The sequence below is a fragment of the Strix uralensis genome, chromosome 7 (genome assembly GCF_047716275.1).
Source record: "Strix uralensis isolate ZFMK-TIS-50842 chromosome 7, bStrUra1, whole genome shotgun sequence".
Taxonomy (NCBI): domain Eukaryota; kingdom Metazoa; phylum Chordata; class Aves; order Strigiformes; family Strigidae; genus Strix; species Strix uralensis.
In genome coordinates this window covers 4,596,422-4,624,168 of record NC_133978.1, presented here as the reverse complement: position 1 = coordinate 4,624,168, position 27,747 = coordinate 4,596,422, and the positions used below count along the sequence as shown (strand labels likewise).

The 27,747-nt window shown below is 48.8% G+C and overlaps 2 protein-coding genes across 6 annotated transcripts in view; both read right to left on the bottom strand.

Annotated features, from left to right (window-relative positions):
- Positions 1 to 146: 146 nt before the first annotated feature.
- DNAJB12 (DnaJ heat shock protein family (Hsp40) member B12) lies at positions 147 to 19,904 on the bottom strand. Of its 3 annotated transcripts, XM_074874199.1 has the most exons (9): positions 19,751 to 19,902; positions 15,703 to 15,877; positions 14,200 to 14,345; positions 10,886 to 11,071; positions 8,785 to 8,864; positions 7,511 to 7,620; positions 4,264 to 4,436; positions 3,481 to 3,632; positions 147 to 2,097 (listed from the first exon to the last, which is right to left on the bottom strand). In XM_074874199.1, exons 1-8 carry the CDS (start codon positions 19,881 to 19,883, stop codon positions 3,511 to 3,513), a joined length of 1,125 nt encoding a protein of 374 aa, XP_074730300.1. In that variant the 5' UTR covers positions 19,884 to 19,902; the 3' UTR covers positions 147 to 2,097; positions 3,481 to 3,510. The 3 variants fall into 3 exon arrangements, with proteins under 3 accessions (XP_074730300.1, XP_074730302.1, XP_074730301.1); XM_074874201.1 differs by having other exon boundaries at positions 147 to 3,632; positions 19,751 to 19,904; XM_074874200.1 differs by lacking the exon at positions 19,751 to 19,902 and adding an exon at positions 16,032 to 16,191 and having other exon boundaries at positions 147 to 3,632.
- A 446-nt stretch (positions 19,905 to 20,350) lies between these two features.
- The window catches only part of MICU1 (mitochondrial calcium uptake 1), a 110,382-nt gene continuing 102,985 nt past the window's right edge, over positions 20,351 to 27,747 (bottom strand). For all 3 annotated transcript variants that reach the window (XM_074874194.1, XM_074874196.1, XM_074874195.1), the window contains 2 exons: positions 23,390 to 23,479; positions 20,351 to 21,306 (listed from right to left, as the gene is read on the bottom strand). In XM_074874194.1, the coding sequence (XP_074730295.1) occupies positions 21,146 to 21,306; positions 23,390 to 23,479 (251 nt within the window). In that variant the 3' untranslated portion in view covers positions 20,351 to 21,145. The remainder of the gene's footprint in view (positions 21,307 to 23,389; positions 23,480 to 27,747) is intronic.

The following is a 27,747-nucleotide window of genomic DNA, read 5'->3' as shown; positions in this document are numbered from 1 at the left end:
GGCTCTCGGCCGCTGGGGCTTGCAAAGACGCCGAATTTCATTCACCGAACGCCCGGGTGGATGCGACGAAGATGGCGTGAAGAAGGAGCAGTAAAACCAGAGCTGGCTGGGGCACGGAGCTGCAGGACACCAACACAGCCGGAGCCTTTCACGTTATAAACATTTATTTATAGATGTACAATTGTATAATTAATTCTAAATCGAGAGATACAGCCTCTGTGAGCATCCGTTAGGATCTACGCCTTCTCGCTCGTTATCATCCACGGGTAACTACTCGAAAAAAAAATAATCAGGTTTTGGCGGCCAGGCTCTGGGTAAGGAATGCCATTGTGCAAGACATTCACCACCTCCTGCGACCGCGATTTTTATTTAACCCCCCTGCCCGTGATCTCTTCATGCCAGCTAGCCTGTGCCTCTATTAAGAGCTATTTCCAAATGCCGTATTTCCACCCAATTCCTTCCAAAGGTGAAGGAATCATTTTAAAAAAAAAAAAAAAAAAAAAGCCCCTTGAAATCAGGTCCAAGTCATGGTGGCTGTGGGATAAGGCTCGCAGTTAACGGGAGGGCTGATGTTTTGCAAAATAAATAAATAGCTGAAGACAGAGCACGTGGATTCCTAATCACAAAGAAATAAACCCACCTTACCTCTCACCTCTTCCAGCCCCTGCCACCCCACCCAGGAGCCGCCACACTTTTGATTCATTCCCCCGAGCGTGTCAGGGGATGTTTCTCACTGGAAATGTCTTTAGACAAAATGGAGAGTACCAGAAAAAAAAATAGAATCCAGTTTATTCCACAGAAGGTAGCTCCGCTCGTGCCGGCTTTGCTCTTAACCTCGGGCACCCTCACGCTGCCCTAACGCTGGTCCTGCCCCACGGCGATCGAGGGAGAGACGCGCTGCAGAGCTTGGCGGGCTCCGAGGAGAGATCAGGCGCACCCTCCGATCTCCCCCGGCAAAACTTCTTTCAACAGAAGCAATAGAAAGCTCCGTTTCTTGTGAATTAGCAGTATTTTACAGGTCTCCTCTAGGAAACGTTAGAGCTAGGCTGTCAAGGCGATGGCCGTGCTGCAAACAGGAGTGCTGGTGGGTGAGGAACCCCAAGTGTAGGACACACAAAATAAACCTCAACAAAGGGAGACGGCTCGTGGAAAGCCCTCTTTACAGAACGAACGCCGCACGCTGATTACGAGGCAAAATTAAAGCAGACTCTGCAAAAAAAGAAGTTACGTGCACAAATAAACTCAACGACTGATGAGCAAAAACCATCCAGGACAATCCTTCCCGTCACCGAGTGCAACGTCGGGGCTCAGCTGACCCGCCGCAGCTTCTGCCAACACTGCAAAACCACACCACAAATCTGGGCAGTTTCCCTGATTTCTTTGTTACCCCCTACAGATTTGGAATTTCTTTCATTAAAACCTGAAAGGCAGGTACGGCCATCCCAAGCCGCAGGACGCCGCTGTCCTCCAGAAAGCAAAATACCATAACTGCAAAGTGACTCTGGTTCTAGTGGGTCAGGCTGGAAAGCGCTGCAGAGCGAGACACCCTGGGAAGAGACTTCCCGCTTCCCTGTTTAACAAACCGGGCAGAAAACAAAATAATTTAATCATCCAACCCCTGCATAGTTTAAAAGTACAACATATATACAGCTATAAATTAATTCTAAATAGATTATATTTTCTTTCATTTTTAAAGTTTTCTTTTGTCACCAAATTGTCCAATTTCTCTCTCCGTCAGCAGTGACCGGTGCAGTCGCGAAGGGTCTCCTTCGGCTTCACGGCTTCTGCAGTTAGTTTGTGTTATTTTACAACTCTACGTGTCTGTTCTCAGGGTTGTGGGATCCCAGGAGCAACGAGACTGTCGCACGCTAGCGGTGTCAGAAGGGAAGGAGGAAGATGGGCAGCTTGATTTCCTGTCCTAATCGCTGCCCGAGACGTAGGTCGATCGGCGGAGGCAGGCAGAGAGAAGAAAGAGGGCAGTTGTGCGTTGCTAATTCTCCAATTCCATTTTTAAGATAAGGTTTGATTCTTTTAAATATCAAGTCTGTCACTTCGGCTCAGTGCACTTCACCAAAAGTCTTCAGGCATTTCAAGAGTCTGGGAACAAAAGCGGTAGCGGTGTCAGTCTCCAGACAATCGCACGTCACTGTCACCGTACCTCCCCCTTCCTTCCCCCCCACGTTACAGGCAGCAGCTGTTTCGGTCGCACTGTTTCAGTCCGCGGTGGGCCCTCTGCCTCAGAGCAGCTCTCTTTTCAGACCAGGGGTACAGGGAGGCAATTAAAGAAAAGCAGGCAATTAATGCCGGTCTATCATGAGAGAAGAGGCGCGGTTATCAAAACAAGAGAGCGGGTGTATCAAGGTAAGAACGGTTCCAAAAACAAGATATGCCCCAAAAAAGGCCAAACGCGAACCAGAGGATTTGCTTTAAAAGCCAAACTTTCAGATGTGCTCCCCCTGTGCCAAGGAAAATGAAAGCCACACAAAAACTCCCCTGCTAAACCTCCTTACTTGCGCCTACAAATCAAGCAGCTACACGTCTGATGTCCCCAAGAAGTCTCTGCAAGCCGAAATGGTGCCTGTACTACTAGCACTTGGTGCAAGCTTCACCTCTGATTTATTTTCTATAGAAACCCTGTTTTCAAGTAATTCTGTGGTAGGAGGGACCTGTATGTTTTACAGCCATCCCAGCAGTATCTGGTATGTGAAATCAGCCCGGGCAATTAAGCAGAAAAAGGACTCCAAACTCTGTGCCAATTTTTTTCATCATTTTCATGCAGTTCTCCCGTGACCCGGCACACCCGGCCTCACACACGCTATCTGGGCTTGCCTTAATTCAAGCTCTCCGACCCCTGAGTCTTCCAGACTCCCCCTCAGCTGCTTCTCCTTTGATTCCCAGTTTAAGGCAGTCAGTTACTTCTACAGCCTGCTGTGAACTCTGGCCATTTGCTTTGTTCTCCTCGAGCGTCATGGGAGGCAACGGGGGGGGGGCAAGGAACATCTGTTTGGTAGGAGTCTGTTCCCTGTCATCGTACTGCTTCAAGTGCCAGGGGATAGCAGCTTTTTCAGTAAAACAGACAATAAAGCAACCCAAACCAGGTTCATTAAAATGTGGCTGCTGGCTGCCACAGCCAGTAAAAAACTTCCAATGGGCCACAGCGCGTGCGCGGCTGCTGTATCGAACGCGTGGCTGACGAGACCTCAGCTGAGTCGCCAACATGTTCCTAGAGACCCAACAGCGACAGCGCCAGAGAAAACAGCGAGCTTGGGGAGAGCCGAGGGTGCCGACATGCAAACTAAACAAAATCAATTTCCCGATTAACAAGTGTATGCTTGACAGCGGGGGGTGCTCCCCCCGCCCCCGTGACGTGTGTGCATCCGGAGGAGACTCGTGAAGATCGGTGTCTCAAACAGGGATTTAAGTATGAAAAGCACTATCGTGCCCCGCTCTGCTGCCAGGGGAAGCGTCACCGGCTCGTACTTAGACCTCTGCTGAGCGGGCAGGCGGTGACTATCCGTGCAGAGAGGCTTGAACGTCTGACAGTCTGCTACAGCTGGGGGTGCCCATCCTCTGTGCTCGCTGGTACAGATCCGAGTCTCCGAAGTAGCGTGCCCGGTACAACAAACCTTCCTCTGCCAAGGGAAAAGCCCAGCGTTACAGACACAGTGTGGAAGGAGACCCACCCGCCAGGCCATGTCCCACCATGGGCTCTGAAGCACCTCCGGTGCTTCAAGGGGAGATGAAGCACAGGATGAGGCTGAGGAAATGCCCTGTGCCCTTTGGGACAGGATGGGCGTAACGTCTGCTGACAGCTCATGCATCCCAGGGAAAGCCTTCGGAACCTGACGGGACCCGCCTCTAGGGCTCATGGAGGACACGCTGGGCAGCAGACTTTCAGACACGGTCCTCCGACAATTAAAAATATCACACAGAGCTATCGGGGGCCTCCTGAAAATCAGATGGCTGCAACCTTTCCCCTTCATTGGAAATCAAAGATATCCTACTGACACAGCAGCGGAACCTCCGGGGCACAACTCCTGTCTGACCAGTTCTACAGCAGCATTAAAAAACAAAACAAAACAAAAAAACCCCACACACTGGATTTGTCACAAAGTCACAGATAGAAAAAAAAAAGTCAACAACACAGGAAATGTGCTCGCACCATGTTAAAGTATAACTTTAGCATAACCCAGTTAAAGACCTTTCCAAAGCCGACCTCATGCAGCAGCCAAGACCCTCCGATCCTGACCCCACACTACTCACTCTGCTGCTTCTCTTTCCAGCAGTTATTTCGAAGGTTTGCAATATAGTCGTCCTCCACGCTCCTTTCAACGTTTTTCAGGTTCGCGCCTGTGTATTCATCTGCGAAGTTCTCAGATACGTAGTAGCTGACTTTCAAGTGCTCTGTCACTCTCCTGTGTATGTGACCCACAGACCTAGTTCAGGGGGAAGAGGCAGAACAGTGTAGGACACGCTTCAAGGGCACAGCAAAAAGCTCCCGGCTCTCTTTAGAATGCGCAACGTGCCACGGTACCAAACCACTGAAAACATACATCACTCCTATGCATCCACAGACTCGAAGGTTTGGAAAGGAGAAGCATTTCTTGTGGAAATGCAACGCCAACACAGGGAGAGAAAACCTGCCAGGCCTCTAGCTAGGTGGGCAGAGCCTGAATACAGACATAACTCTGAGGCAGATTGCCCAAGGCCTAAACCCACTTAAAATAAAGTGTTCATTAGAATTTTCAGGACTAATTAAATCTCTCTGCAATTTCCTTGCCGACAACACCATCGTCTGTTTTTGGCGGCGAGCCCCGGGGATGGCTGTGAAGCTCTGGGGCGAGAGCAGCCAGCGAGGCAGAACGGCGTCTGCGCGGAGGAGCACGGCAGCGCCGAGGCGAGGGCAGAGCCGGGGCGGGCTGTCCCAGCTCCCCAGCAACCCCCCCTCGCTCAGCAAGGCTGCCCGTCGGTCGAACCCGGTCCCCTCTGCTGAGAGATCAGCTAACCCCAAGAGCGTCAGCTTCCTCTGCCACATCACATGCTGCAACGAACACTGTTGCTGCAAGAACAAAATTAGACCCGCTCTGCACTCGAGCCTGCGCCAACTAGTACAGAAAGTGCTTTCTAGAAGGAAACCTCTTCTTACCCTACCCCCGTGGATTTGCATTTCAGAAAAAGCCGTGTACTTGTTTTCCCCAACGCTCCAGCAAACCTAGAGATACGCACTAGGGCGTGTTTGCAAGCTGTAACACAGGACCTGTGCCCAAACCCTGGATTCATCAGGAACAGCTCCATCTGGAGACGTGCCCAAAGTTCCCCATAATAAATACCAGCTGGCTGCTGCATTAAAAGCGAGCCTGATTCTTAAGCCAGGTATAAACATTAACTCATCCGGCTCGCCCTTCAGTCTGTTATCAGGGTTTACAGGAGTGATTCAGAGACTCCTGCACGTTTCATCAAGGTCCAGCACTCAGGGACGAGTGGTGGGTAACCCGACAGACTGAACACGACCAAAACGCTCTCTTGGCATTTTTCAAGAGAAAGGCTAACGCATCTCCAGCCACTCTGGAAGAAGCTCAGCTCACTATTTTACCTGTCAAGACAGAGCCCTAAGCTCTCCCAAAGTTCATATTCCTTTTCTGTCTAAAGATGAACTATGGAGGCTACAAAGCGTGCCCTCAAAAGAGTATTTGAGCTCCAGCAGCAGCTTAAGTGTAAAGCCGGAAAATAAGGGCAGGACCTGGCGCAAGAAACCTGCCACCTGAAGTGAGACATGCAATTAAATCAGGCAAATTTGATGAGGTGTTATTGAAGAGCAGGGTGGCACAGTCAGGCGCACAGCCAGACAGGTCTTTCAGCAGAAAGCTGGTTTTCGGAAAAGATTTACAAAGGTAATGGAGCGACAAATGGTTCTTTAGGACTCTCCCTTTCTCAGTGACAGCTTCGCTGTCAAGAAGTGGCATTAAAATCTCCGCGTGTCACTGAAACCTCACCGGGTTCAAAAGCTTCTCGCCTCCTGCTTGCTGAGTTCAGTGCAGCAAGCTCCAGCTCCCTGCCGAACGCCAGCCAAGCACAGCATTTCCCTTGACATCAGGCAGCAAAAGGGGCCTGGCTGCCTGCACAAGCGAGCCAGCGATGGAGCAGCACCGCCTGCCGGCACAGCACGCCGTTTGCTCCTGAGCTAATTTCACTTGAAGTGCCTTGGTCGCTCAGAAAGGATGTCGGAGGGCTGGACCAGCTCATTTGCTGCCCTTGTGCAAAGCCAGACTGGGAATCGGTTCGCTTGCTGCCACCTGAGCATGCAGAGATGGGGACAGCACAGGGACCGGGGAACCGAGCAGCAGAGAAACACCCGGGGCTCGGGGATGGCTTTTCTCTGACAGCTGGCGGGGCTGGAAGCAGATCCCTGCCCTCCGCTGAACATCTTCTCACCCCTTTTCACCAGTATAAAACATATATAATGCTTAAATTTATAGCCCTAATATCAACTGCAGAAATCACATCTCAATACTCTTTAGCCTCTCAGAATAACCCTTAACTGTGCCCTCTTCAAAACTGCTCCATCTTTCGGTTCCAAGCACTAATGTCATAGTCTTTTTAGTCTTTACCTTGGACCCAAAAGCTAAGCTGGGTTTTATAGTATTTAACATGATCAATGGCAAATGTTGTCACCTGTGAAACTAAACAGGGCCCACTGGCTGTAACCCAATCTACCCTCTTTAAATACACATAAGGAACTTCCACAGAAAATACATTAAGCTTTTGTCAAGAATGATGCAAGCAGCCAGAAATCAAGCCTGTTTTCCCACTCTTTGTTGGCACTGCGAAGTGAGTAAGAATAGACTCATTTCATTTGTCAGCCAAGTGAGCAGATCGGGGCATTTCCACAGGATCTAGAGTGAAACAGCTTCACTTTCGCATAGTAAATATCTGGCCATAGCCATCTCATGGCAAGATCAGAGCTCAAAAATAGGGGATTTCTCTGGGAGTGTCTTTTACTCTACAGGAGTGTCCTTCATTCCTTCTTGTCTTCCTCTGCTGCTTTGTACTAGGCATAAGCTGAGGCTTTCATGAAGAACAGACCTGGCTCTTGCTTTTCACACCCCAGTTTAACTCTACACCTCAATTTATTCTGTTTATGGGATCTTGGTGCTGGGCTACAGTCTCTCAAAGTCATTTCATCTGTCCCTTTCTCAGACAGTCACACCCAGGTATGGGTATGGGCTGCAGAAGGTCCCTTCAAAGAACATCCTCCCTTAGGCAAATGAGCACCTTCCAACCTTCCCCACACCTCCCATCTCAAGACCTGTTTGAGAACCAAGAGGCCTTTGCTGATGTGTGAGACATCTGGCAGCAAGAGCAATGGTGTGATGAGATAAAGCAAAAAAAAACACCCAAAACCAAACAGGGAAAACAGAAAGCCTAGATTCCTACCCCATCATGCCACCCTGCCCTCCAGAACCCAAACCCCACCCCAGCTGGATAAATTTTAAGAGTAATGGGTACTAACGGCCTCTGGCTCAAACTGTAGGGTGGGCTGGAGACCATCATCTGGCTGAGAGCAGACACGATGATCAGGATGAGGATAGGCATCAGCTGGACAAACAGCCCAAGGCCACCCTGAAGGAACAGAAACACACAGTGGAGTGCCACCCATACACTTGTACGCAAGGATCCCGTAGCACCACTTGCTCTCCCTCCCTCCCTCCCTCCCAGCCCTAAGACAACCTCCATTCTCCTGCTTTTCGCAGGCATTCGGCTCAGGAGGCACCCCAAAATAACTAGGGGGACCCCAGCCCACAGTTCCCCTCCAGAAACAGCAGTGCGACTCCAAAGGTCCAAACCCACTGCCCCTTCTCCATATGTGACAAAGGGCAGAGGGGACTGGCAGGGGAAAGAAACCTTGTCAGTGAATTTCAGAAGCCTCATGTCCGTATTTTCTTTTTCCAGAACACATGTGGTTTCTGTTCTGCTTGTGCTAGTGAGTAGAACTGGTTTAACAGAAAGCCTTCCCCACTCTTCAGTGTCAGATGAAAGTAATTCCCCCTCTACCTCACCCCCTGAGCTCCCGTCAGTTCCAGCAGCAGGGTACATTTTCTCCTTTAAGCTTGAGAAAAAATATTCAGGAAGTTCTTGTTGTTTGTTTTAAAAAATATAATTGGTTATCCCAAGAAAATAGTAATCTTCAATATATAACCCTGGTCTCTTAAATAGTAAGTCCATCACTCTCACTTCTCTAGACCAGAGGGCTTGGGAATGCTGGGGATATACTTAGATTTTCTGTGATGGGAAAACAAAAAATTAGCTCATGCTATAAAGTGTCTTCCTTGGTTAATTAAGCATCACAGATTAGGAACAGGCTATCTTCAATGCTGGAATAAAAGGGAGAATGAGTTCAGGTTGGGAGGAGCCACGAGTATCCACATTATCTGAAAAGTGGATTTACCTTTTGAGATCACAGAATTAAATCAGAAAGGAGATGCTTATTCTGTGGTAAAGACAGCTACAGTTCACTGGTGCATTCTTATTTCAAGGCAGCACTGTTCCAAGGCACACCAGCATTTTCCCCACTGGACAACAGCTATGAGAGTCCCAGAAGAACAACCACCAGTAAATTAAACCACAACTTGGCGTAAATTCTGAAGGCAGCTCACTTCCCATGACTCCAGCTTTCTGTTCAGGGGGGTGGAAACGAGCAGGACTGTTTCACAAGACCGCCACAGCAACTAGCTCGTATCGGAAAAACCTTTAGACTCCCCAGCCCCCCGCCTGCTCTCCACTTACGTCACCCTGATGTTCTCGTCTGTCCTGCCTCTGATGGTAGGTGTATCGCATCCTACCATTGCTGTATACGTGAACGTTACCTACGGGCAAAAGAAAACAGTTACACAAGAAGTCAGAGCATGTAAGATGGTGCTGGCTGGCCAGGAAGGAACCACAGAAGGCGGTCATGTTCCATGTCAGCCTCAGCAATAAAAACACAACAGAAAAAAGTAGACTGTGTGCTAATAAACAACAGCAAGCTCAGGAATTTTAACTTTGAGCATTGTCAGAATGGGCTTGATCTGTTTCTTTGGTTCAGGCCACACTCAGCGAAAATATAAGGACATGGAGGTTGTAAAGGAATCCACGCTGTGCTCTCATGTCGATCTGATCTGCCGTTACCACCGCTCTCAGTTCAGCCTACGTCACGTAGCCAGCAGCACACCAGCCAGCTCAGAGCTGGAGGAAGGACAGCACATCTGCCCCGCCGGGCTGCTTCCAGGCTGCAGCTGGGGTGTCTCAGTGAAATGGTGATTTGACAGACTTGGGCTACTCCTGATCCCTGCCTATGTCCCAGCGCACGGGCTGCGTGTCTGTAGTTTTGGCCAGCAGGCCACACAGCCACAGCAGCCCTGGACTCCAGCCACTCCATCACGCTGTCTTGACAGAGATGGCTGTAGCTTTAGGGCAAAGCGAATACGGGACTCCACAGGAGACCGAGAAAAGAATTGATACAAAAAAATTCTGTTCATCACCTGAAGCCAACACTTACAAAATGAGCTATATAAGCCGCAGCTGAAAAAGGAGTATTCCTGAGGTGTACCGAGCAGATACATCTGAAGGAGAACTGGTGGTGGGCACTGACATCTGTCTACAGGATTTTGTAGGATCACGGGGAAATTCAGGTTGGAAGTGACCTCACGAGGTCCAACCACCTGCTGAAAGCAGGGTCAGCCATGTAGAGAGAATATCTTGTACAGGCCTCCTCGCTTCTTTACTTTAGATTAAAACCAATTACAAGAAGAAGTAATTTTGGCAGTTCTTCCACCTAAAAACAGAGCTCTTCCCTGTCTTGCTTTAAATGTCAAAACTACAGCTGAAAAGGGAGACTGGCTGAGAAGGCAGTCCTGAATTCTCCTGGGACAGTGAGGAAAGGAAAAAAAGCCTGAGCTAAAACAGCAACTTGCTGTTTTTACTGGAGCAGCTTTACCTCTCTGACAGGCAGAACATGAATGCTGCAAAGGGCTTCAAGTTGCCTTTGCAAGCACTTGATGTTAGTGTGTTAATTCTTACATACCAGATCGGAAAGAGCTACCAGAGTAAATCTTCTCAATTGAAACAAAAATATTTATTTTTCCAAGTTGGTCCACAGAGGTCAAGTAACCACTGCCTTCACTGCCAGCCAAATATGACTACAGCAAATATGAGGGAGTCCTCTAAAATACCCTTATCCTTATATTAAATCTGTGCCTTTTTGTTCAGAACTGATCAAGTGAAGGAACAGTCACGCTGTTCCTTCCTGCTACCCGAACCGTGATCAGCACTGTGGATAGACAGGATACAGATTTAATCTTCAGGTAAGAGGTTTAAATTATGCTGTAGAAATAACACTTTCCTCTTTTTTACGGGACACAGTGGAAAGAAGGAAGTGGACACTGATCTCTGAGAAACCGCTTCAGCTGCGTGGCAGAGCAGATACAGATCAACAACAAGGCCCAGGTGTTAACCATAGTTTGTTCTGATGAGAAGATTCAACTTGAAAAACCAGCAGGCAGGAAAGCCTTCCTCAAAACAGGATTATTTTTACAACCGGCCTTAAAACAAGTCATTTTCTGTTCTAACGTCCAAGTCAACCTTGTAACAGCTGATGTTGCCAGCATGCAAACAAATACCTGAAGTTGCGAAGAAGTCCAGCTCTGATGGTATTACCTGCTGGATGCTGAGTTCTCCAAGTACCCACCTGAACAATTTAGAAAACTCTAGGTGCTTAGGTCATGTGTGAAGGAGAACTCTCTCTCACCAAACTCAGTGATCCTTGCACGGCCAAATAAATCACTACTGCACTGTTGCTCTGTCAAAAGGATCGGGTCCCATTCAAGAGATTAAGGTTTAACGTGCTTACTAGAAGGAAAACCACCACCAAAAAACATGTTGAAGAGGTCCTCGGGGGAGATGTCTGCCTCAAACCCACGGTGGAAGTCCGAATGACTGTGTCCGTGCCGAGCAGGGTTGAGTTTCTCGTCTCCAAATTGGTCATATTGCTTCCTCTTCTCTGGGTTGCTCAATACCGCGTACGCGTTACCAATGGCTGAAATATTGACAGTAAGGAAGCGATTAGCTTCTTTCTTCTACAGATAATACATTTAGCCCTGCAAACTGCCAGGATTTGCCTTTCTCATGACACGAATGAGGTTCTTAACTACCCACGTCTTTTCAACAGGCTACTTCAGCGGCGCAGCACTGGTACCCGGCACGCTTTTCTGGCAAACACAGACAGAAGGAAAGCACACCAAGAGACTCACTGAAAAAGGCCTTAATGAATTCAAATGAAGGGGTTATGATATGACCAGTATGAATTTGGTATATGTCCCTAGAGAAACCCTCTCAGATGAATGAAACTATGAACTGCGAAGGAAATACTGGCTGTAGAGCAGCCATACGTTTCACTTAATTAAACTTGTTGTTCCTTTTGAACAACTAATGCTCAAATCCTGCAGCCGTAAGCAACTGTATAGGAAAATATGATTTTACTTGACAAATTTTATTCAAAAATGGCACTGAGGGAATTCAGTATCATAGCCTAAAACCAGAACTGCAAAGAATTTAAATACAGGCTAGATCACTGAAAGAGATTTTAAACCCCCCTGTAACAGCTAGTAAGGAAATGTTGGCCAGAAATGGTGTCTGTCAGCTATGAACTTCAAAATTTCCAGATGTCAGAGGTAAGGTGTATAATTACAAGGACTGTTAAACAGTGCCTGGGACGGTGGAAATGTACTGGAACGAAACCCCTGCCAGTTCCCCAGGTCACTCTCCTTCCAAGTTCAGCACGTTTGAGCCCTTCTACCAGAACATCTGCCTGCCACCCTCCTATTTCTCTCTCAACATGGTCCCACTTCCCCTTTGTGTCAACGGACCCAAGAGCCTCCCTGCGTGACTGCAGAGTCTATCCTCCCTCCTCCCTGTGTCGCAAGGAGGCAAAAATGTTCATGGCAGTAGTTGGCTGGTGTATAAAAGGCAGGGGCAGAAGTGATAAAAAAGGGAGATAAATGCCCTTTGGAGGAGATTTAACTCCAAGATTTGAGATTTTCCCCGTAGTCAGATCGAGGTGCATGGTTTCTTCTTGGGCTAGAGATTTGGAGTGTGGAGGATGTAATGTCAATACACTTGTTTCCTTCTTGGTTATAGTAAGTGCACACAGAGCAAACATTTCTACAATCAGACAAGGAAGCCGGACAACATGGACTGACTCTCAGCATATTTTAGCTTGTTCTTTCAAACTGTGCAGTTAAGCAACGAAAATGGAGCAGTTCAGAGTTTTCTTCATTGTCTGACTTTCTGCTGACAAAGCCCAAGAAACACCTCATTCCAAATCAGGATTTCAGCTCCAAGTAACCAGGTTCAACTCTTTTTTCCAATGTCAGCCAAAGGTAGTGATGCAAATCTGCCACAAGACAGACTGCAGCCAACTGCAACTATGGACTGAGACAAGGTCTCAGGACAAGACGTAACGCTTTATCAGCTGTCACTGGGAAGACGAATGCCCAGACTTCAGCTAATACATCAAGGTAAGAAAAAATTAACTAAAATCCCCATAGCAGTGCACATTTCCCCCCCCCTTCACCCTCTGGAACCAAACAGCTGGACTTCAGCGAGCCCTGCAAACTAGAAGCTCAGCTCGGGGGCTGAAGGACGGGGGAGCCAACGAGGCAAGGCTTGGAGGAGAGATAACCTGAGTGCAGATAGCTCTGCACTGGAGGATAAAGGGCACCTTGCTTAACGCACGACTTCTGGCACGTAACTCTTGTCAAAGCCTTCAGCAAACATCATTATTTAAGATTACAGGTGAAGAAACCTGCCTTTCGCCACTTAGCAAGGATTGAAGGATAAACTATCGAACAGCAGCTTAGTGCACATGCGGCGTACACAGATGTCTGCAGAGGCTCACTCTTTAATCTGTCCCCCATACTAAAACAGGCTCTCCCAAGTAGCTGGGGGTCAGCTCATTATTTGCTAACACCAACACACTTATCTGTTATGGATTTAAGTCTTAAAAGACTTGAACAAACCTTACATAAGACTTTTACTGCTGAATTCATGTCTACTAGAAGCTTACCCGAATACTGTATCAGTACACTCACACCAGGCTAGCCTTGCTCCCTGCTCCAGAAGTCTCAGGCATTTCACTCCCAAGATGGCCAGAATCAGACCACATTATTTAAATGGCTAAACACTGCAAAACCAGTGCTGTACAGCTGGCAGCAACAAGTTCTGCATCTAGCTCAACGATAATAATCAAACTTCCGCAGCTTGCAAGGGAAAATGGAGTTGTATGTCCCAAGCAATAGCATTTCTTCTGGAAAATTACTCCAGTTTTAAGGTATCTTATTGCCCAGGAAACATCCCTGCTGCGTTTGTAGAGAGGCCCTGAGCACTGGGCTCTTTGCAGCAGAACGGAAGCTCCTGGTGACCTTTTTTGAGTGCTGGCTGGGCTCAGTTGCGTGGCTGGTGCAGTTTTGCCCTAGAAATTTTCACCTGGGGTTTCTACCCACCACCTCCATCCACAACCTTTCAAACAGTCAGGTGCTGAGGGCTGGCTTAGAAACCCAAAGGCTTCCTGGCTGCCTGAAATGCTCAATGAGTGGAAGAGTCTAAATACCAGTTCTGAAGATGAGTTTCCTGCCATCGGACCCGTCCAGCAACGTTTCCCTCGAGGGATTCGTGAACTCAACAGCTGCCTCTGGTGCTGCACAACTTACTGGGATTTGTCAGTGGACAGGGGTGCACCCCAGCACCTGCCCCATGCTGGACAGCTGCAGGACTCACAGCTTCTCCCTGCTCAGTGAATGCTCCTGCATTTCCCCAAAAAAGAGGATGGTTAAAATCCCAAGGGAATTTCCTCCTGAGCAGCATGGCAGGTGGCTGGAACAACACATGAGAAGGGCTGCTAAGGAGAAAGGGAAGGAAGGCAGGCTTCTCCTTATCTGACCAGCAGAGGTGAATCCTACCTGTGCCAACCTCTGTTTATTATTGTAAGCTTGTAAGTTGTTCATAATACAACCAGTTCAGAAGAGAGAAAACTTTACAAAGAAGAGCTTTATTTCATGCTACGTGACTCGTGAGGTTGTTTTTAAGAGTCCTTGCTAGTCCAACTCAGCACCACCACTGTGATAGTGATAGTTGGGGGCAAATCACAAAGTTGGGAACATTCGTTACCTTTAAATGCCTCTGTAGCCCCTGGTGCGTGGTTCTTATCTGGGTGAAACTTCAGTGCAAGTTTCCGATAAGCCTTTTTCAGGTCCTCATCAGAAGCTTCTCTGTTTACTCCCAGAATTTCATAGTAATCTTTGCATTGCTTTACCCTGTCAGTAGAGAGGGGAGAAAACACAGACAGTTTCAGCTGTGAAAACCACTTTTCATCGAATACGTCAAACTCTGCAACATCTCACGCATCACAGTTTCGATCGATGTCGTTCAGTGAACTCTGGTTTACTCAGCTCTAGCTCCTCAGCGGGTGACCCAATTTTTGTCACAGACTCATTCCCGCTGTGCCTGCATTACTAGCACACAAACACTCTCACAGAACAAGTCAAGCCAGTAGAGGTAGAAGGGCCTCTCCTCAGGCAATAATATCACCCGTAAAGGAATGTGACTGGCAAACAAGCTTCAGATTCATCATGCTCACGTTTTGGAGGCTCTTTGGGAGGGACTACAAATGGCAGGCCAGGATCTGAAAGATAGCTGGGCTATTGGCTTCCCCCCCCACTCTCCTCAGACTCAGTTAATTCACAGACCTAAAAATAACATCAGCTGAATTCTAGAGGAAGAAAGAGGGAGCTGCCCAGGCCTGTGCACGCAGCCCTGTTCATTCTGGGTACCCTCACAGCCCAGCGACGGTTTCTCCTTCTCACGTGACTTTGATGAGACAGAGTACACCAGGCTGGGGTTTTTGGAGAAAGGGGTGACGTAGTCCAATAGCCAGAGCAGTTCTTACGCAATTCAGACCGTGCCCATAACCTTAAACAAAGTTTACCACGTGACTGCCTGCAGTTCAGCCCTTCAACTTCCAGTATTTGGAAATGGTAGAAAGGAATCAAGAACAGCTTGAAACAGGGTTTGGAAAACAGGTGACTGGATAAACATGTTCTGGGACTTTCCAGCAGAAGCTTTAGAAGTGTATCATGCTAACAGAGTGAAGCATCCTGCGATGGATTTCTACTTTATCAGGCTCTAAGAGAGACCATGAGCAGAATATCATCAGGACAGAGGGAGATGGCTCTAGACCAAAGCGTGGAGCAGGAGGGCTGCCTACTCAAGCTCTGAGCCATGACTCCCACCTACAGGATCTCAGGAGCACATGGGATTTTTCACGGTGTTACTGAGTAACACTAAAGCAAACATGAATGTGAAGTCCATAAGATGAATGCATCCAAAATGCCTCCTTGGACCTCAGCCAGGAAGAGGCCTATGTGCTTACAGTTCTAGCCCTCGTGCATGCCTCTGGGGGAAAATCTCATCCCTTGTAGACTCAATCCAGCTGCCTCCCAGGGCTGCCGTAGCTATAAATCCTCCTAGTTATGCTTTTAACAGCCAGCCAGTCAAAAACCACTCGATATGGTTCAAAGCTGAAATTTTTATAATGCTGTGAAAAACAGACTGGTATCATGTGATAAACTCAAGCAAACTGCGGGTTGAAGCCATGGAGAGCTGTGCACGCACCTTTTCACTGCATCCACCTGGTCCTGAGTGTAGCCCTTGGGGGCCTCCCCACCGGCCTCTCCGTTGGCCGACGAGAAGTCTCCGCTCATTTTCTTGAACTGAGGGTTTGCGGACTCCCTGGAGTGGGACTGGCCATTGGCCGACTGCTCGTTCTTGTTGAGTGATTCAAGCAGAACTGAAACGTGAAAAAGATGAAAAGGAATGAAAAAAAGAAGTTAAGAGACTGCCAAGCTCAACCTGCCCTTCCAGCTCTCCCATAAGAGAGACCCCCTTCCTCCCTGCCACTGCTCTAAGACCCCCCCACCCTTCGTCAGAAAGCCCCTCCTCACCTTTTCACCCAAGGAACCCCCGAGCTCCTGCTGCTTCTTGCTTAGATGAGAGGGGCTACTGCTGAAGATACTGCCTGCTTCTCCCTACACATGCAACCTCCACCAAAACCCCAGGCCTACGCAGCCAGACAGGCCGGGAGCCACAGCGGATCACCAAAGCAGTGCATCCTTGTCCTCTTTCCCCTCCCCGCCCCCCCCATCTCTCCTTAACAGCAAAGCATTTCTACATTTGTTCCTTAGCATATTATAAAGCATGTTATTCTTCCTTATCTCCTGCCTTTGAGAGTCTACTGTGCTGGGTAAATTCTGTGCCAATGTCATATCTTTAGAGAGCTTAGAAATAATACCGTGGGATGTCAGTCACAGGGGGACACTCCCCTTTCGGGGACAGAGAGCTGCAGCACTGACTGCTGCCAGCACATGACAGGACCTGTAACACATGAATCAGAAGGGTGCTTTGTTCTCTGGCCCTGTCTTACCTACATATTGAACGTGTGTAGAAGCAGCTGTGAAAACCACCTTCTCTCTCAATTACTGAGTACGAATTGTGTAAATTCAGTTTCCCTTTCCTTAAGAGGAGTGCACATGCGTATCAGGTAAACTGCTGCGGACTACGGCCTCCTCCTTGCAAGGCTCAGGTGCTGTCCTCCATCCTTTTCAGCCAAGAGGACACAAACATTCAGGCCTGGCCTAACCACACAGCTGACAACACCGAAACCAACCAAGACTCCTCTAAGCACAGAAGTATCTTTCCACCGTGCATTTCCCTGGCAGCTGGATAGCACCACCTTTTTAAACTATTTTTGTCTTTTGTGAACTGAGTATCAGACTGACCTCTTCACGCCTGTAGTTTCTGAAATTTATGTACTGCCTCCCCATTAAAAAGAATGGGCAGAATAAGCACACATAATACGATTAAAAGCAGACAATGTTATTTACAAAGGCATCAGTAAGTTGACGAGCTTGCAGTCCTTTATCCTGAGCCTAGAACCGAGAAGGACGTTTCATCTCCTGCAGATTGCATGTTACAGACCTTGCACTATGGGGGTATCACGTTCTTTATGCAAGCGCAAACAACGCTTGCAGGCCAAGAGATGAGCCAAGATATGCTATCTGCCCCACAGAGCTTGTAGGGGCAAGAAAAAACCGCTCAGTAATCCAACAGCCAATACAGGCAATTGTTACAGGATGAAGGATAAAAATGACAGCGGGCTAACGAGCAGGAACTCACTGGATGAGCTTCTGAGCTTGGGGGCTTCATGGATTTTGGCTTTCAGAAAAATAAATCCTTCTCTTGCTCTTATTTATACCATTAGATTGTTCACAAAATTATAATCTTTGCTTTTTCTCCTTCCAAACCTGGAGCAAACCGCCAGGCGCTTTTAAAGCTCGTCTCGCGATGCTGCCCCTCCACCCACCCCACTCTTGCTGTTTTGGGCTCAGTTCCCTACAGCTTGCCAAGAGATTTTTAGCGGTGTGGTTCCCCAAACCAACCACAGCAGTCCACGTATGGCCACAGCTCAGTCCTGTTTTGTTTTACAGCCCCAGTCTTATTGCTTCTGCATCCCAAAGCCACGCCGGTCCTCCGTGCAGTCACAGCACAGTGCAAATTCATAAACTACTGAAGCAGAGATGGCTAAATTAGTTTTCAGTTCTGCCAACTCAGCTCCCTACCAAGCATGTGCTTTGGATCACTCTACCTCGCTTATTAGCCAACATTTCTTCAACTTCTGTTAATTTTCCCAAAAATCCTGCTTAAAGGCAACCAGTGGGACTCTGTCTATACCAGCGTGCCTGGCTGCGTTTACACAGAATAAGATTTTTTGCTGAAATCCCCTTGCAAAACCCTTTGCTGATCCTGTGATGACACCTGTAGGACCCAGCCGGGGTCAGAGTTTGAAGCGCCGGCTGCGCAAGGTCCACGTTGCTGATTGCTGCCAAATCCAGTGTAACTCATGAAAAAGAGAAGATTTCCCAGGGGAACATGAACTACGTAAAGACTCAAGGGCCACCGTGCAACTGTGGGATCTTTGGCAACATTTCACAACTACAGACCCAAAGCACACGAGTAAGCAACCAGCAGGACATCAAGCGAAGGGTCCCTGTGCGGCAGCTCAGACGTGAAACTTGTACCAGCAGCTTGGGTGGGTCTGGCCACAAATTAGCACACTGTATTTACATTAACCAGCCCTGCTGCCCTCCTTTCCTCGGCTTTTCTCCCCTGTGCTCCAGTTCTCTAACTGTACATATCCCACCTTTTATTCTGGCTGTCCCAGGCCACAGAATTAAGGCAAAACGTGACTGCTTTACATTGCAAACTGGTGCTTGCTGTCATCCAGATCTGCTTTTCTGGTGCATGCCCTAGCAGAGCGCCTCAGAGAGCAATCCTTGTCAGGGTGAGCCTTTCTGTGTGCCATCCCATGCTTTTTCCTCCAGAAGTCACTTTTCCTACCCAGTAATTTTGCAGAAGTATAAACTCTGAATGGGAAGGACAACCACACCGCACATATGACAGGCTGATACGCTGCGTTTGAGGGAATGGGAAGAGGCCTTGTGCAACCAAAGAAAGGATTACAGGAAGCCTTGGGCTCTCTACAGGACACAGTCAAAGAATCAAAACTCAGATAAGGTCCGTCAGAATAAAAAAAGGAAAAAAAAATAGTATCTACAGCCCTTTGCACAAATTTCTGCAACATAGGAACACACGGAGAAAGAATTGTGTTTGGCTGCTTCTGCAAACCACTTCCCAGTTGCTTTTGTGACGCATTTATTACGTACACCGTAAAGCTTCCAGGAAATGAGATCGTTCCTCAAAACCCATAAAACTGGCAGAAGGTCTTCAGGAAAGAAGATTATTTTTTATGTGTGCTGAAATGAACTGCAGTAGCCGTGCTGGGGTATTTACGTGGGATGTACGAAACGAGAAGCAACACTTGCTCAAACACGGCCTGTTTGCCTGCCTGAAACCTGCCCAAAACTGCTCCCCAGGGCCAGTGTGGTAGCACCTCTGTGGGAGGGATGGAGCTGCAGGGCAGTGGAGAGGGAGAGGAGGGAGGAGAGGGAGAGGAGGGAGAGGAGGGAGGAGAGGAGGAGGGAGAGAGAGGGGGAGAGAGGGGAGGGAGAGAGGGGAGGGAGAGAGGGGAGGGAGAGGGAGGCTTTCTGCAGCCCCACCAAGAACTTCCTTCCCGCCTTGCCAAGCCCCCTCTCTCCCCACAGCCACAACCTCGCAGCGACGCTCCCACCAGCGGCCGTGACCGCGGCCCCACAGCCCACCCGCGGGTCAGGGGCACAAAACCAGCGAGAATTTCGGGAGGCACTAAAAGCACCATGCTCTGCTCCTGGCGTACCTCCTCCCGTCCCCCTCTCCGGCCAGAAACCCTCCCCTCCCGTCAATCGCTGTGGGACAGCTCCGGGGAGGACACACGCCAGCGGGCACAGGTTACGGCCGCTAAGCAGCCGCCCCGGGGAACACCGAACCCCCCGCTCGGAGCAGCCCCGTCTCCCCCCGCGGACACCCCCCGAGGGCCGGGCCCGGCCCCCGCAGGGCCCGCCGGGAGCGCAGGGCGCATGCGCGGGGCGGGTGAGAGGTCAGGCGCGGCAACGGCGGCCCAGGCCCCGCTCCCCTGGCCCGCCCCCCCCCCTCCAGCCTCCCGCCTCCCGCCTCCCCCCCCCCCCACCTCCGCCCCGCCACCGCCCGGCCGGCCCCCGCCGGTGCTCACCGCGGACCCGCGGCGACGGGTACAAGCGCTGCGCCTTCTCCAGGAAGCGGCGGGCCTTGTCGGGCTGGTTGGCCTTGGCGGCGGCCAGCGCGATACCGATGCACCGCTCCGCCTCGTCCCTGTTCGACTCCATGGCGGCGGCGGGCGGGGGGGGGGGGGAGGGGGGCGCGGTTTGATGGCGTCACTGGGGCGCCCCGATGGCGCCACGGGCGCCGGGGCGGGGCCGGGAAGCCGGGGAAGAGCCTTCGTTTTGCTGTGAAAAAGGGAGGATTTGGGGCGAGGGGACACGGCGGGAGAGGAGGGGAAGGAGCGGGAGGGAGGCATGCCCCGGGAGCACCGACGTCCCGCTGTGAAAATGGTGCAGAAGCGGTGGCTCCCCTCGAAGCAAACCTGGAGCGCGTGGCCGCCCTTCGAGCACCCCGGAGCGCTCCCGGGGCCGTCCCAGACCCGGCAACGGGGGTCAGCAACCACGGCAGCGCCGGCCGCTCCAGGCTTGGCCCTCCCAGCTCTGGAAAGGTGTAATAATTTTTTCTCCCCCTTCCAAACTCCCCATTTCCACAGACTCGCCCCTGGCCTTTAGTGAAAACCTGAAGCAAGCAAGAGATGAGCCACGAGCCCTGTTGTTGGGAGCAACATCTTTACACAATAGTTTACAGAAAGGACAGCGCTCGGCAAATAACATCCTTCAGCCTGTTCCTGTTACAGAAAAGTAATTCCCCCCAGAGAGGACTTGCCATTTAAAAAAATTAAAATGAGAGACCCCCCCCAGCAGGTTGTTTATGGAAGGCAGGATGGGCAGGAGAGCCAGTTGCTCCGCTATTTTTAATTGCTCCTACACCAGAGGCAGGACCTCGGCGCAAGCAGCCCCTCTGCAGGGGCACCCGTCCCCCCCTCCACCCCCTGACAGTCTTGGGGAGCATGGAGCATTCTGCAGAGCAAAATCCTGGGGAACTCTAACCACCTGGCAGCTCCAGCCTCTGCTCGTAGCTCCCACTGCTATGATCTATCCAGGAATCCCACAGCTTCTCTCGTAGGAGCAAATCTAAGAATTAAAATTAACTTCATGCCATTTGGTAATAACATTAAATAAAAGTGATTTGTGTGCAGCCCCACCAGCTTGCTCGATGTCCAGCTCTGCAGGCAGGGTGCATCATGAAGCGGAGGTGGTGGCAGTAAGAAAAGTCCTTTTCTTTTTCCTGAGAGAGAGGAATATTAAGGGGCCAGTGGCAAGCAGAAGCTGCAAATACAACAGGCTTTGATTTCTAACTTCGATTTACAAAAGTCTCCTGTTATGAACAGTCTGGGCTCGCCAGAGCCTGGTGCCACCCTGCAGGTGCCTGCAGCAGCGGTGGTGGCAGGGCTGAGAGGGAAGCCGGGCGCTCCTCCCCGGCCCTGCTACGGCTTGGGCATGGTGAAATCCCACGCCGTCTCCTGGGCACATTTCCACATCGCCCGCATGAGTCGCGTGAAGCCCATGTCCTTGGGCTTCTCCAACCCTCTCATGAGGCGCTGCTTCATTATGGCAACAAACTCCTTGTTGCTCAGCTCGCCGTTTCCTGCGAGAGGGGGGAAAAAAAAAAAAAAAGCGCTAAAATCCAACAACTACCTCCTCACATGCACTAACTTTAAAGGGCAGCAGCCACAAGTGCCATTTCTTGCAGAGACTGAAATCACGTTTGGCTGCAACCTCCCAAAATATCCCACTGTTGCCGAACCACAGCATTTAAATCCCCACCCTACAGACGCTGCCCTGCTTAGCCTGGCACCGCCACGTCTTGCAGGGCCTGGACTGCTGAGGCTTGAAGACAGAAAGGCAAATGCAAGTCAAATGCCCAGGCACCCGCAGGAAATCCTCTCTTTGCTTTAAGTGATTTAGGAAATGACAGGAGCACAGGGTAACAGAGCACAGATTTTTCTTAATGGAGAAGAAGGGGAGATTCATTTATCTAGTGAGGTTATTGAGAATTATGTCAATTAAATTTATGTTAAAAATGATTATAGTAAATTGGGGCAAATTTTATTCTGTAGTTGCTTAACCACCAATAAATTAAAACGTCTTGGATTTTTATTTAGGGCACTGGTTGATCAGAGGGGACAGCAGCAAGCCACAGCACAACTGACAGCCTGATGCCTGCCTGCTGAGGGGCTGATGCCTTCTGCCACAATGCCACGTGTATCCTGTTGCCTGTTTTGCTCCCCTGCCTATGGCACACAGCTGATAGCTCTGATTTTAGCTTCTGGGGAGCAGCACTGGAGAGCAACCCACCTTTGGGCACAGAAGAAGTATGAGGGACCTCAGTCCTCAAGAAGCAAACCTGCCAGTGCCATTGGTTCCCCAGATCAAAAGGGGAGAGAATCTCTCTGGCTGGTACGGGGAACCACACCATTATATTTCATGAACGAGTTTCTTCATTTGAGAGTGCTTTTGCCTGCCTTACAGCCGAATGCAAATCTGGGCAGCGAAATTCCAACAAACTGTTGGGGGGTGAGTAAAATTCCCTCCGGTGCTGCAGGTTTTTGATGCGTGCATGGTAATGTCTATAAACACTGAGGGAGTGAAAACACACAAAAAAGAGAGGTCTGTGTCTGCTTTCCACTTGATTCCTTCCTTACAGGGACTGCTCTGGCAACCACAGTCTTTCCCCCTAAAGGTTTGCTATCAAAATATTTAGCAGATTCTCCTATGAGAGGATGCAAACGGAGAATATTTGGCTGCGCTTTGGTTCACTCTCATCTCCAGCCTGATCATCTGGCTTGAGGATTGTATCAGAAAGTGGCACTGAAGCACAGAGAAAAATAAAAGAGATGTAATCTTAGAAAGGTACAAAGCAGCAGGTGGGGTTGAAACCAAGAGAGTCAACAAGGAATAAAATAATTAAAGTTTTTTTTTAACATATTTACATCAGGAAGCAAACAACTATCTATTTATGCATCACTGCTGCCGCTCAGAGCTGCCAGATCCCGGTGATTGTGCTGGAGAAGCAGCGTGCCAGCAAGGTCTCTGGTTATGGCTTGACAGTTTTGGGCAAATGCAGAATTTTGCTGCTTTCCAAGTCTGAATCGCTGCCATCATCCCCCGGTGGCAAAGACTCCACGAATTCTCATTAAATCATCCTGAGACTGTTTCAGTGTGGCAACAAGCTACCCCCAAGCGCTCGCATCCTCTGTGGGCCAGCAAAGCAACAAGCTTCCCAGCAAGGCACAAAGCTGCCATTAATTAATTAAGCTAATATTTGTTGAGGACTTTGGAGATAATAGAGTACCAGATAGGCTTGTTTCCTACACTGGAACCCAACAGCTCATTTTGTTAAACAAAACAGAGGTTGGGGGGTGGGGGGCAGGGGGAAACCAAGCTGTGTAGCAAGCTGTGCATGCCAAATGCTTAAATCCAGTGTTTTAAGATCAACATTTTGGAAGCTGGGTACCATCAGATACCCTTCCCAGAAGGCCGGGAGCATCAGTACAGATCCATGGCCAAAGAGCGGATGGTAGCATGGCAAGAAGAGCCAAGGCCGTGGCAAGAAGAGCCAAGGCCGTGGCAAGCTTTCACAGCCAACACTTCTTCCCTGTATTTCTTTCCCTGGATCGACTTTCACCCACCCTGTGCAAGAGGAATGGGGAGAGGTTGGGGTCACTCACCGTCGCAGTCGAAGAGCGCAAACACCACGTCGCACACGTGGTCAGAGAGCTCCACCTTGGCCACCGTCCTGGCCACTTGCTGCATCGTCACTACAAGGGAGGGAGGGCACAAGGTTAGCAAGGTGTCGTGATCTGCCAATGCAGACAGAGCAGCAGGAGACTGCCTTTACGTTCCTCCACAGAAAACTGCCTTTATGAAAACATGTCATGTTCAAAGAGGCTTGAAATAAGCTTCGTCCCCAGCCTCTTCAACACATGCCCCAAAAACAGGCTCCTCAAAGCCTTCTCTGTCCTACTGCAACACTGCATGGGGTGTGGAGAGGCTGCTGGTGAGCACCAACGTGCTGATACCTGTGTGTTCAAGATAAACATTAAAACCACTGAGATATGATATTTTTTCCCCTCTTTGGTTACAAAATCAGAAGAAATGTCAGCACTACAGCAAACACCAAGTGGGAAACCTCTCCTGACGGGCTTGATCAACAAGGCACCTCCTTCTGACAGTGTCGCAAAGATGATACTCTAATGAACCAACTATTCCAATAGGTTAGCAACACTAAAAACCGGTTTTCCTATTAAGCAACCCAGGGCCAATAATTGCAGAATGAACCCATCCACCCTCGCCCTGTGACAGGCTCTGCAGCGAGCAGACGAGGTTAACCCTGCAATAAAATAAAGAGTTGTAACGAATTATTTCACTTCCCCATCGAGACTGGCAGCTGAGCTCATCAGCAAAGAAGCGAGTGGTAGTTTTGCAAAGAAGCGAGTGGTAGTTTTATCACGCCTCAAGAAAAGAGCAATCTGTGGAGCTATCAATCTGGTAGGGTTATGCAGTAGATTTTGCTGCATAAAGGGGAAGAAAAAAAACCCCTCACTGGGCTTGTTTAGCCATTTCCCTACATGAATTCGAGTGCATCTGGCTGCCCTCTAGTCTCCCTCTGACGCTGCTAATTGAAGGAAGGAGGGGAGGTAAGAGCAGCTCACTTGTCACCGTTTGTCAGGGCTGAAACACCCTGCTCCCTTCCAAATACTAAATAAAACAGAAGGGCTTTGCATGAATGTGAGCCTATTTTAAGTTAAATTGCTTCCCTACAAAGTCTGACCTGAGGAAACCCCGTCTGGGGAGACTTTGTGCCGTGGCAACGGGCCCACAGCAACTGGGATGAACCTTTAGCTGCAGAGCTCCCCTTCAGCAAGGCAAAAGAGGGAAGTGGTGCGACACAAAATCAGATTTAAACCAAAAAAAGCCTCTGCTTTCATCCAGGGCATCCTTCTGGGTTTTTGCCCTCTAGTCCCTTCACAAAGCTATTGGACCTTCAGAAATTTTGAAGAGTTATATGTCAAAAAGGAAAAAGCAAGCACCCTGTCTATACCGTAACCAGATAAATTAGAAACTCCACAAAGTGTTTCTAATAGAACTTTTTTTTTTTTTTCATGAATGTTCAGATTATTGGTTCCTTCCACCTCATTTCTGCTCCCCTGAGTGAGGTTTGGGGTTTTCGGGGAGGAATCCACAGCCACCATTGGGTCCTTTCCCCCTATAAAAATCCCCCCTTTTACTAAATAATGCAGAAGGAAACTGAAATTAAACAGCAGGTGGATTAAAATATATATACTCTCAAGCAGGCACCTGCTGCTTCCCTGTAATTATTCTTTTTGAGTTAAAATTCTTTCCTACATGAGAGATGTAGCTCTGGTCTGCAGTTATTACTCTACATTTCAGTTCTGTCACCATAAGTCAGGATACGACCGCTGTTCCTATGCATGTCCTGCTGGCAGCCAGAGCCTGGCTTTGGGGAGGGCAGAGGCAATGTAATCATTAATGAAAACTTGAATTAATTTTGTTCCCCAGCCTTATGCCCGAACCTTGCTAGCCTAGCTGTGGGGAGACCGCATGTCTCTCCCAGCCCACCCACACCAACCAGGCTGCAGAATATACTGCAGCACAGCTCTCAAGAAAACCTGGAGAGCAAAGGAAACGGGGGAATTCACATTTTAAGCGCAGGGACAACCACCACATCCGTGCATCCCTTTCCTTACGGCTCTCTTCTGAATACGCACAAATTGGCCAGCGAGTGCAACACGGTCAAGTGAACATCACACAGGCGAGTGGGCACATTAGATGGCAGCAGCCCTCCAAAAAGGTCCCAAACAGTCCACCACGCAATTAGCTCACACTGACATCAACCGCTCACAAATTAAATGACAAAACTGCCTTCAGCTTTCCCCCTTGATGCGAGAGGGAGGGACTGATGGCCAGCATCACACATACCCCAAACCAGAGGAGAGGGTGACTATAAATTGTACAGGTATAACGCAGTATTTATAGGTCCTCTTTGATCAAAGACCATGAATACGAAGTGGCAGCAAACACCGGAGCTGAATGGTGGATGGCGTAGTCCTTTTTACCAGGATAAATGCCCTGCCTCTGCACTTTATATATGCCTTTGTAAAACACACATTTCTCCTCCCCAATTAGGCCATGCTCCTTCCCTAAATACAGTCCTGGCTCCAGCCAGCTGCAAAACATGTGCTGTAACTCCTACCTGCCACACGTGCTGCTGGGGACTTCAGCAACATGTGTAAAGCTCAAGGAAAAAGAAGAGGTTTACAGAAAAGAAAGAGTTTATCTAAACTTATTTCTCAGCTTATTTTTTCCCCAGAAAGTCCTGCTGGGGAAGTACTGTAAAACACCTCAACTTTGGCAACAGCAGAGGTTTTCAGCACTGTAAGCTATCCCTTACCCGAGACCCAGACCTTCAGACAGCAAAAGCAAATCTGTATTTCCTCAGACAGCAAAACTGAATTTCATTTAACTCATTTTAAATGTAAACCTTCTTTAAAGGTGCTCAAGCAAGCTTTGATACCATCCCCTCCTCCTGGTGTCCTGGGCACCCTACTGCAGAAGTTATTTGCCTTGTATGGAAAAAAAATGTTAGAATGATTTCTTTAATTATAAGTCATGTTTTTCTGTGGAGTTTTCACCCCCCTCCTTCCACCTCTATAGGGTGTCACCTGATCCCTCCCTCTTCTTCGACATGTGCTTATTCTTCACAGTTGCAGATTTACCAGCTGAAATTCGTACTTACGGCTGCAGTTACTGCTTCCTCTCTTATTAATCCAACTGCACAAGTGCCACCTTCATCACATTGTTCTTGCTCGATGCAAATTTCTGCAAAAATGTCACTTCACAGGGGCTGTGTGACTGTGCTGTGCCCAGTAATGATTTTGCTGTTTTTTTAAGGAGTCATAAGGAAGGGGAAAGTATCTCTGCTTTCCACTTTGATGCACATGCTCCAGACTACAAGGTATCTCAGTGAGGCAAATAAAATTGAAGCAAACCTCACAGCATCATTTCTTTACCACTTTGCAAAATGCATTAGGTGCTCTCTGTGGAAACATCTGAAAAAGCATCTTGTCCAGATTTGGGGTTTTGGGATGACTGCATCCATCTCTACATGGGAAAGTCTCCTGGATTTTATAGCACTGAAAATGAGTTCCACATTTCTACCTTGAAAAGCACGCAGCTTTTAAAATTTCAAGTGTTATTGTCTCCCACTGGTTCCTTTAATGAGCCATCTGAGTTATTTTATGCAAGTTTAGTGTCTGACACAGTTACCTTTTTTTTTTCCACTCCAATTCCCAGAACTGTACCATAATGCCTCACCAAGTGCTTACAAACAGGGCTTTTCTATGGGCAAGAGCCTAGCCAGATGGCAAACTTCACTTTTTTCCTCCATCTTGAGATTAATCATACATTTGGCCAAAATAAGAGGCAGCTGGACTGCTGCCTTCATTTCCCAAACAGCACCCAGGGTGATGAGAGCAGGGCTCCCTGCCCTGGGCAGTCCCAGGCTGCAGAGGCAGGACATGTGTATTTTGGGCTCCCAGAAATCAGGCTACATAGGGTCTCACGTTGATACGCACATTTCATTTTAAGCATCCCAGTTGGAAATGTTGGATGCCATCACTGACAATATAGCTAGCAAAAAATCCATTTAGCTTTTCTCAAATCCTTTGCATGTGTACATACTGGAATATCCATCCAGATGAGAGATGTGCAAACCCTACGCACTCCTGTGGCACAGCACATTTTTCTTTTTCTTCTCAAAACGTAAGGCTGCAACCCTGCAGCTGAGTAGAAACTGTTTTGACATTAAAGGGAACATGATGGAAGTCATGGAGATCATGCTTCTGGGAAAAAGTGGAGCTACCAGACTGAAGGCAGAGCTGATCCACTGTTTATGTAGTATTTGCAGCCATAAATAAGTAAAGAAATGAGATTCCAACACAGAAAGTGGTTTCTAAACTGAAAGGTATTCAGCATCTTCCAGGGGCTCTTTATCCATGGAGAGCTT

Coding starts and splice junctions, on each gene's coding strand:
- DNAJB12 (XM_074874201.1), bottom strand. CDS start 19,883: ATGGAGTCGAACAGGGACGAGGCGGAGCGGTGCATCGGTATCGCGCTG. Junction 8,865..10,885: donor TGGTGGTGGTTTTCCTTCTA/GTAAGCACGTTA, acceptor TTTTGCCCGTAG/GTAACGTTCACGTATACAGC. Junction 7,621..8,784: donor GACGAGAACATCAGGGTGAC/GTAAGTGGAGAG, acceptor CTGTTCCTTCAG/GGTGGCCTTGGGCTGTTTGT.